The following is a 9,700-nucleotide window of genomic DNA, read 5'->3' as shown; positions in this document are numbered from 1 at the left end:
CTGACTCACCTTAAGGGGATGTTAATGTTTTCCCATTATAAATGTTCATGTATTTGTGCAACAGTCAGTTGGGAAATCTCATTTTGGTCTTTATAAAACTTCCTGGAAAACTCCATAAAAGAAAATACCACGTCCACTTTGATTACAAAAATGAATATTTCGTTTGTTTACAGTTTGATATCCTCCTCCTTGGCTCGAGACCATAACACCAATGTGTGTGTCTGTGTTGGGCTGGAAATTTTGATGTGCTGTCTAATTTTCTTTATTACTTCCCTTTTTGATAAAATGGAGAAGAGGAAAGGGCACAGTTACCCCCTCACAAACGGTTTCTGCCATTTACCAGCAGGGGAATTGTGGAAAGGAGGAAGAGGCCCTGCTTCATGAAATAGAAACAACACCAGAGGAAGCTGAGTAAGAAGAAATGAAGAATGAATAGAAATTACCAAAAGCAAAATTCACTGTCGCAGACATCTTTTATGAAAAATCCTTTCCTTAGGATTTTTCCTCCTGAGAGGCCTCAGCAACAAAATGTAAACAATGGTTATCTGCTGCTGTGGAATGCAACAGGTGCATCTGGGATTGGTCTCATGTGGTTGTTTCTAATTAATGGCCAATCACAGTCAGCTGGCTCGGATACAGAGCCCGAGCCACAAACCTTTGTTATCATTCTTTCTTTTTCTATTCTTAGCCAGCCTTCTGATGAAATCCTTTCTTCTATTCTTTTAGTATAGTTTTAATATACTATATATCATAAAATAATAAATCAGCCTTCTGAAACATGGAGTCAGATCCTCATCTCTTCCCTCATCCTCAGACCCCTGTGAACACAGTCACACCCTTTGCTGTCCCCAGTGGCCTTTTGGCCATGCCGTGGCTCTGTGCCCACACCTGGGGCTGGCACTTGGCCCACACACAACCTTCCACACTGACCTGCTCTGAGTTCCAGCCCCAACCTGCTCCCTGTTTTTGGGATCAGCTAAAACTCAGTCCAGCACCTACCATCAAATCCTCTGAGGATTTGTTCACCTGGCTGGTGCCCTGGACCTTCTCCAGAGCCCATTTTCAGTTCATCACTGGCAGCACCCCAGAGAAATCCATCTTCTCATCCCTCCTCACCCTTGGGACAAGAAGCAGCAGCTTTTACTTTTACTGGGCTTCTCCTCCATTTTGCACACTCCTTGTTTTCCAAAAGCTTTTAGGATTGTGTACTACAAAGTCTCCAGCCAGAGCTGTAAATCCCACAGCTGTGTCCCGCAGAGGAAGGCTTGGTTTGGGTTCAGAGCTGAGTTTTGGAAAGGCCAACACCATCCTGAGCACAGGCAACATGAATGGCACAACTCCACCCCTGAGGACAGCAAGCTGTGAGAGCCCTGCTCCTCCTCCAGGGCTCCAAAAGGACAGAAATCTTTGTTGGTTGATTCTGGATCCATAGACTGATAAAAGCACCACATTTGTATTTAACCCTTCCACTTCCTCAGCCTGTTTGGGCTTCCACCTTCAACTACCAACAGAGCTAAAAAAGATAATAGAAGAAATGAACAACAACAGCAACAAAAATTAATCCTGAAAAGCCCTTTCAGGTCCTGCTTGTGAGTTCATCCTCACTGCCTTTTGGGGTGACAGATGAAAGCAGTTTTTTGAAGGGTATCCACAATGTATGTGCAGCCTCAACAGGCACTTCCCCTGTGAGAATAAATCATCACTTTCAGTTTTTTAACCCAGGATTTGCATCCAGGTGTTTCCCAGAGGTTGGAGGAGGAAATGGTGAACAGAAAGGACAAGTGCTAAAGGAACAATAAATACAGATTTTTGTGGGGGTCTGGCACAGGGACCCTGCCTGTCCCTGGGTGTGCCAGGGGTGCCCACTCATAAGGAACTTGTGCTCCACCAACGCTGTGGCAGCAGATTTCCCTCTTCCCCCAAATGGGACTCTAAAAAATCTTTTGAGAGGTCACTTGATTCATCTTGTGCTTCAGATTCCCATTTAGTAACATTTAGATTGCAAAAACCCTCTGAGATCATCCAACCCTCCTCCATGGCACTGCCAAGGCCACCACTGACCCATGTCCCCAGGTGCCACATCCAGAGGGGTTTTAAATCCTCCCAGGGATGGGGACTGCCCTGGGAACAGGATGTGTCTCACACAAGACCTCTCAATCTCAAAATCAGTAGGACTATCAGGACAAAATAAAGGGGAGAGACAGGGGAAGGAAAGGCAAGATAAACAGGAAAAAAAAAAGACCAAATAAAGATACTGAAGAATAGATTCCAGAGAGATGAGGGTACACTGAGTCAGTGGTGAGGTGAAGTAAGATGAAATAAAGATGCACCACAGAACCCCAGCAGGATTTGGGGTGAAAGGACCTTTAAAGCCCACCCAGTGCCACCTGTGCCATGGCAGGGACACCTCCCACCATCCCAGGGTGCTCCAAGCTGGCCTTTGACACTTTCAGGGATCCAGGGGCAGCCCCAGCTGCTCTGGGCACCCTGTGCCAGCCAATATTTTGCCTCTCTTGTAGCCCAGTTGAGCTACAAGTTTTTGGGTAGGAAAAGGTCCATCAATAACCCCAAATCTGCTGTCCTGGGCAGGAACATCCCCTGGTGATCTCTCCCAGCATCTCCTCTGCTCCAGCTGCTTTTCCTGGGAGCTGCTGATGGCTCCAGGCTCAGTTTCCCCTCCAGGCAGTGATCCCACACACAATTACTGCAGGGGTAACGAAGCCAGACAGGCACCAGAGCAGCTCCATGTGTCACCCTCTCAGCAGCAGAAATTAAAAGATAAGGAAGAGGGCAACATCTCCAGGCTGTCTGCAGGGACGAGAAGCACTGAATGAATGCTCTTCTTGGTTTTTCCTTGCTGTAGCACAAGAGAAAACACCAACAGGACGATGAAGCTCCCAACCAGATGTGTCAGAGGGTGCGGAACCCTCCCCTTCCCCTCCCTGAACAGAGCCCAGCCAGGAATGCTGCAGGTACAAACAGCCTTGGCAGGAGCCTGGGAGTGTCCTCAGGTTCAGCCACAGCTCTTATTTCTACAAAGGCTTGGACTTTCCTATAGGATTTGACCCCAAATCCATAGATTTGAGCCAATCCTAATCAACCTAAAGAGTCAGGGCTGCCAGAACAGGGACTGAGCTGAAGCACCTCTGTGATGGTGTTTGCAGCAATCTTAGGATGAAGGAAGAGATAAGAATGTTGACTCCATTTTTATTATTGCTTTCTTATATGACTGGCCCATGTTGGTTGTTTCTAATTAATGGCAAATCACAGTCAGCTGGCTCAAACTGTCACAAACCTTTGTTGTCATTCTTTCCTTTTCTATTCTTAGCCAGCCTTCTGATGAAATCCTTCCTTCTATTCTTTTAGTATAGTTTTAATATAATATATATATCATAAAATAATAAATCAGCCTTCTGACACATGGAGTCAGATCCTCATCTCTTCCCTCATGCTCAGACCCCTGTGAACACCATCACAGCTCATTCAATGCCAGGTGCCGGCACAGCATCACCAGGAATAGCTGCTGCCTCCAAGGCTGGCATTCCCTCAGGGCTTGGAATAACATCCCCCTTTCCTCCTTCTGCTTTTCCTGGCCAAATAGGGTGCAAAGATGCTCCCAGCTGCCCAACAGCCCCCCGAGGGCAGAGCCAAGAGGCTGTGAGTGTTTGTTGAGGCAGGTGTGTGCCCACCCTGTCCTGCAGCCCTTCCTGGGGCACACAGGTACCCAGCCCAGGGAGGAGACTTCATTAAACAATGCCAAAAACCACTTTATTTACCAAAACCACATTAAAACACTACAAAGACTGTCCCATCCAGCCTCAGCTCATGGCTCAGGATCCCGGGGAAGGTTTGTAGAGCTCACGCAGCAGCACCAGCTTGGTGGCCAGCAGCACCTCACGGCGGCCGAGGTGGCTCCTCCTGCCATAACGGGACAGCCTGGAGGCCTCCAGGGCCACCTCCAGGAGCTGGGCACTGCCCAGCCAGGCCAGCAGCGAGGCCACCAGGCAGGAATGCCCCGTGGAACACGTCTGTGGGGAGAGAGAGCAACCAACAGCATCAGCACAGCCCCAGCTTGGGGTCATGGAATCATTCGGGCGGGAAAATCACAAAGATCAAATCCAAACATTCCCCCAGCACTAGGGATGGTCACACCATAAATATCAAACCCAAACATTCCCCAGGCACTAGGGATGGTGACACCACCCAGCCTAGGGCACAGGGATGAGCAGGTGGAACTTGGGGAGCAGGAGCTACACCCCAGCCCAGTGGGAAAAACCCTTAAAGATCAAATCCAAACATGCCTCCAGCACTGCCATTAAGACCACCATTAACCATTAACCCACCTCATCCACACATCTTCTAAACCCCTCCAGGGATGGTGATACCACAATGACCAAATCCAAACGTTCCCCCAGTGCTAAGGATGGTCACACCATAAATATCAAACCCAAACATTCCCCAGCACTAGGGATGGTGACACCACCCAGCCTAGGGCACAGGGGTGAGCAGGTGGAACTCAGGGAGCAGTCCAGTGGGAAAAACCCTTAAAGATCAAACACAAGCATTCCCCCAGCACTGCCATTAACCCACCTCATCCACACATCTTTTAAACCCCTCCAGGGATGAGGACACCATAAAATCAAATCCGAGGGTTCCCCCAGCACTAGGGATGGTGGCACCACCCCTGAGCGCTGCTCAGTCACCACCCAGCCTGGGACAAGGATGAACTGGGGAGCAGGAGCTGCACCCCAAGCCCAGAGGGGACTCACCTGGTTCAGGAGCCGGCAGATATGGGCTGAATAAGCCACTTTCTTCTTCTGCCGCTGGCGGTGGAGGCAGCGCAGGCTCTGCCAGGCACATCCCTCTGCAGCCCTCGGGGGCTCAGGAGCCAAAGGGCCGTGCAGGGCAGGGGGTGCCGGCTCCATCCCTCACTTGTGGGGTCACACACACCTCCCGTGGCTGCAAAACTTCTGCAGAGAGAGCCAGGCAGGGGCTGAACACACTGCTGCCCCCACCCTGTGCTTGCCAGGGCAATAATTAGCATCAGGCAAATTAGGCATTTATAATAACACCAAAGCCATTCAGCACAAAGCCAGAACCCATCCCCTCTGCAAAGCTAAGCACACCAGAAGAGCAAAGCACAAATAAAGCATTTTTGGAGATTTTTCCTTCCCAGCTCACCTCTGAGAGCTCTTCCAGCCTCGTCCTCCCCCAAGAGCAGAGAGGGAGCTGGGATGTGCTGCCTTTAACCAGGGGGGATCATTGCCTGCACCTGGGAGGGGAGATGGAGGCAGGGATGGCCTCACACCTGAACCCTGTTTCCTACACTCAAACCAGCCATTCTTACCCAAAATTCTGTTAGGTGAGGCTGTGTTTGCTCCCAGTTCCTCCCCTCTCCAGCCCCATTGCCTTAATTAGTATCATTAATGTAATTAGCCTTCAGTGCTGGATCTGGGGGGGCTTTTTATGTGTGCTTTATTCTGCAATAATTTGAGGGGGTTCCAGGGTTTCACCAAGCACCAGAGTGAGCAGGGTCTGTGGGGATGCTGGGGCAGGACCTGGGTGCAGGATCTGCCTTCTCGCCGCTGTCCTGGCAGGGGTCTCAGTGCAGAACCTGTTCTGTGCTGTTTGTGGCACTGGGGTACAGCAAAAGGGGGTCAGTGAGCTCTGGATGCGGCCCCATCCTCATGGGGATGAGTTTTTGAGGGTGTTTGTGGAGGATCCCTGGGTGCAGCATCTTTCCCTGCAGATTATGGGGTGGGGCTGGGGGGTTCTGGGGTGCAGGATCTGTCACAGAGGGAGGGAGGGGAAGGAAAAGGTGTCCCCTGAGTGCAGGATCCAGCCCTGCTGTGGGATGGAGATTCCACAGGGTGCAGGATGTGGCCCTGTAGCACATCCCAGTGTGGGGCCTGCCCCTGAGGTGGGGAGGTGGAATCTCTCCAGATGAAGAATGTGAGCCCTTAGCAGCCTCTGTGGAGGGTGTGGGGGGCTCCTCTATGTGCAGGATGCACCCCAGGAAGAAAGATTCCTCTGGGGGGGACAGCACCCTGCAGCCCCTCATCCTGGGGGTCTCCATGTGTGGGGCAATGGAAGCAGCACAAGGCTGGCTCCGGTTTTGGGGTGCCCGGGTGTTGCAAAGGGATTTAGTGCATGGTTTATTCTGCATTAATCTGGGAGGGTTCTGGGGTTTCAGTAAACGCTGGGGTGAGCAGGGTCTGGGGGTGCAGCCAGGGATGGGAGCAGGACTGACCCTGCCCGGTGGGGTCCTGGGGGGAGTTTCCCTTGGTTGCAGGATCTGTGTTTGGGGTGTGAGGGGAGGGGAGCTCCTCTGGGTGCAGGGCACCCCGGGCAGTGCAGCCCCTGCTCCAGGGCACACATCGCCCATCCCGGGGATCCCGGTGCCCAATCCCGGGGATCCCGGGGGTCTCGGTGCCCGTTCCCGGGGGTCCCTGCTCCAGGGCACACATCGCCCATCCTGGAGCTCCCGGTGCCCGTTCCCGGTGATCCCGGTGCCCATTCCCAGTAATTCCGGTGATCCTGGTGCCTGTTCCTGGTGTTCCTGATGCTCGTTCCCAGTGATCCCGGGGGTCCCGGTGCCCGTTCCCAGTGATCCCAATGCCCATTCCCGGTGATCCCGGTACCCGTTCCCAATGTTCCCGGTGATCCCGGGGGGTCCCAGTGCCCGTTCCCAGTGATCCCGGTGATCCCGGTGTCCGTTCCCGGTGATCCCATTCCCCTTCCCGGTGTTCCCGGTGCTCGATCCTGGTGCCCGCTCCCGTTGATCCCGGTGTTCCCGGGTTTCCCGGTCCAAGCCGTGCCCCGATCCCGCCTGCAGCGCTCCGCTCCCGCCGCCAGGGGCCGCTCCCTCCCCGCCCCGCCCCGGCAGCGCCGTTCCCGCTGTGGCCGCCAGGGGGCGCCGCGCGGAGCCGCCTCACGGCCCGGGCCCCGCCCCGCCGCAGGTGACACCCCCGCACCCCGGCCGGGCAGCGGCGGGAGCGGTCCCAGCCCGGTCCCGGCCCCGTCCCGCTCCCAGCTCGGCCCCCGTCCCGCTCCCGGCCGTCCCAGTGGCCGCCATGGCAGAGCAGGAGAGTTTGGAGTTCGGCAAAGCCGACTTCGTGCTGATGGACGCCGTCACCATGCCCGAGTTCATGGCGAACCTCCGGCTGCGGTGAGTGAGGGGCGGGCGGCGCGGCCCCTCCGCCCCGGGGCTCGGCGGGGCTCCCCTCACACACGGCCCGCTTGGGATGGAGTGTGAGGGGGGAAAAAGGAACTGAAACCCTCCCTGAGCCTCCTCCTCCTGATGACCTCCCTGACTGAGCAAAAGTGTGGATTTTTTAATGGAATTAAAGAGCCGGGTAAAGGTGAGGGTGCTCAGTGTGCTCCAAGCCCTGGGGGCTGCGAGGGCTCTCAGTCCCCCCTCTGGAAATTCTCCCTCGGAGTCACCTGCCTCAGTGCCCACCTCCCTCATGGGACCACGGAATGGTTTAGGAGCGAAGGGAACTTGAGGACTTTACTTTTAAACAGTTTGTTGTTGATCTTCTCCTATATCACAGAAACACAGGGTGGGTTGGGAAGGGACCTTAAAGCCCATCCAGTGCCACCCCTGCCATGGCAGGGACACTTCCACTGTCCCAGGTGGCTCCAAGCCCTGTCCAGCCCGGCCTTGGGCACTGCCAGGGGCAGCCCCAGCTGCTCTGGCACCCTGTCCCACTCCCCTTTGCTGAGTTTCTCACCTATGCTCCAAAGTTGCTTTGCAGAGAAAGAAAAAGAGCAATAAAAGTCACCAAGTCCAAGGTTGCTCCATCGTCCCATGGGGGCATTGCAGCCGCTCGCTCGTGCAGATTCGCTGTGCTGACACTTTGTGATCTTTATGGTTTTATTTCCCTTGTAAAAGGCAAAGATCCACGTTTCCCTGCCTGTTCCCTCTCAAGCACAACTCAATCCTGGGCAGCACTGATAGAGGACAGCCAGGGGACCCTAAGTCTGCTTTTCACTTTCCATTATAAAACATTCATGGGACCTCCTCCTGATAAACCCTTACGCCCCTGCTTGTGCAAGGATTTGATAATTGCCAAAGAGAAGCCTTTGGGATAAAGATGTGACTTTGCTGGCTTGTGTCCCTGCCCTGTTCTGCTCAGGTTTTCCTGGTGGGTATTGGAGTCAGTCACTTGTTGGTGGTGTTGGATGCACCTGAGAGTGGCTCTGGCAATAGATGGGAGGTGGGCTAAGCTCCCTCAGCAGGCTTCAAACTATTGTGGAAGGAGAATATTAAACTTTTCCACACAATTGTTTTGCCTCTTCTGGATGAAACGTGGAGATTTTGAGATCTGGCTGCTTCAGGCACTGAGTGTTTGGGAATTTCTGTACTTTGAGATGCTGCAGGGTGAAGGCTCAGATCCTGTGGGGTGTAACAACAGCCTTTTGCTTTTTTCCTTTTATATTTTGGGTTTCTGTTTGGGCAGAGAGGGCATTTGTGTTTGAATATAACAAAATCATAATGAGCATGGTTGAGCTTTGAACGTGATTTCAGACCTAAATTGATTTTGCAGTGTGTCTAAAAGTTTAAATTTGTTTCTCATTTGTACACTCCATGACATTGTAATGGCATTAGAAATGGGTTTGCACGCAATATCTTTGTAATTAGCAGGAAACCTCTGTGTCGTGGTTTGTTCTTGGGGTTTTACTCTTTGGTTAATGTGTACTAGAAATGTAAATGAAGTATTGGAAATGGATTTATTCTTAGGTTTTTGTTCTTAGGGTTTTACTCTTTGGTTAATGTGTACTAGAAACCTAAATGAAGTATTGGAAATGGATTTATAACTTAAAAACCAACGTGGCATGCTGGTTGCCTTTAGGAATCCATTGAGAGGTGCCTTGCAGGGACAGACTTTGCTAATTCTGTATGAAGGGATGAGAAGAACAAGCCAGCAATCCTGGATCCTTACAATAAATGTGCAACTTTGTTTATTTTTTATTCTGTGCTGTTGCTGATGGTGCCTGAGGGTGTTTCCAGGACATCCCTCTGTGTGTGATACACCCTGGAGGCCTCGTTTAACTGCAGTGCTTGGTCAAACCTGCCCAAACCCAGGCTTATCCTCTGACACAGTTTAACCTTGAGTCTTTCTCACCTGGCTGTGAGCTCTGCCTGAGCTTCAAGGTAATCTGGTGTCTGTGCTGTGGGCAGAACAATCTTTTGTCAGAAGCTGATGGATTCTGTTAATTTTTCTAGCTTTGGTGCTGCCATCCCCTGCCTCCAGGGCTGTCTGCACTGGGACATTTGGGGAAGCTGATGAGAGTTTCCCAGCAGTGTGGCCTTGCAGGGGAGCTCTGAGCTCTGTGGGGCTTTGGGCACTGCTTGGTGGCCCTGGGCTGCCACCCCAGCCCTGCTGCTGGCTGAGACAAAATTAAAAAAATTACAGCACTCAGGCAACACTGCTGCTGACATTTTCCTGCTCTGGAGAGGGGGTAGGAGGGTCAGGATGGATGGAGACGAGAGATCTCTGCAGCCAGGGCTGGAACTTGGGGTTTATTGCAAAGGGCCTGGGTGCAGGGCCCTGCTGGGAGCTGCCAAACACAGCTCAGAGCAGGCTGAGAGAAGAGAGGGGGAGAGAGGGTGAGAGGGCAAAGCGGTAAGAGAGCGAGGCTCCCATTCCAATACCATAAATCTTCTTCTGTGTTGAATATTCTAATTCTCACTAAC

At 52.4% G+C, this 9,700-nt stretch overlaps 2 protein-coding genes across 2 annotated transcripts in view; one reads left to right on the top strand and one right to left on the bottom strand.

Annotated features, from left to right (window-relative positions):
• Window positions 1-3,746: 3,746 nt before the first annotated feature.
• Window positions 3,747-5,216, bottom strand: LOC131568664 (histone H2B.1, sperm-like). Its single transcript, XM_058820768.1, has 3 exons — window positions 5,182-5,216; window positions 4,770-4,970; window positions 3,747-4,028 (listed from the first exon to the last, which is right to left on the bottom strand). The coding sequence occupies exons 2-3, from the start codon at window positions 4,923-4,925 to the stop codon at window positions 3,831-3,833; spliced, it is 354 nt and encodes a 117-aa protein (XP_058676751.1). The 5' UTR covers window positions 4,926-4,970; window positions 5,182-5,216; the 3' UTR covers window positions 3,747-3,830.
• Window positions 5,217-6,970: 1,754 nt separating this feature from the next.
• MYO1D (myosin ID) overlaps window positions 6,971-9,700 on the top strand; it is a 174,351-nt gene continuing 171,621 nt past the window's right edge. The window contains exon 1 of the mRNA XM_058820485.1: window positions 6,971-7,168. Within this exon, the coding sequence (XP_058676468.1) occupies window positions 7,074-7,168 (95 nt within the window). The 5' untranslated portion in view covers window positions 6,971-7,073. The remainder of the gene's footprint in view (window positions 7,169-9,700) is intronic.

Source organism: Ammospiza caudacuta, chromosome 27, assembly GCF_027887145.1.
Source record: "Ammospiza caudacuta isolate bAmmCau1 chromosome 27, bAmmCau1.pri, whole genome shotgun sequence".
NCBI classification, from domain to species: Eukaryota; Metazoa; Chordata; class Aves; order Passeriformes; family Passerellidae; genus Ammospiza; species Ammospiza caudacuta.
The sequence above is the reverse complement of the archived record's forward strand: the minus strand, read 5'-3'. Positions and strand labels throughout refer to the sequence as shown.

Coding starts and splice junctions, on each gene's coding strand:
- LOC131568664 (XM_058820768.1), bottom strand. CDS start 4,925: ATGGAGCCGGCACCCCCTGCCCTGCACGGCCCTTTGGCTCCTGAGCCC. Junction 4,029..4,769: donor TCTGCCGGCTCCTGAACCAG/GTGAGTCCCCTC, acceptor CTCTCCCCACAG/ACGTGTTCCACGGGGCATTC.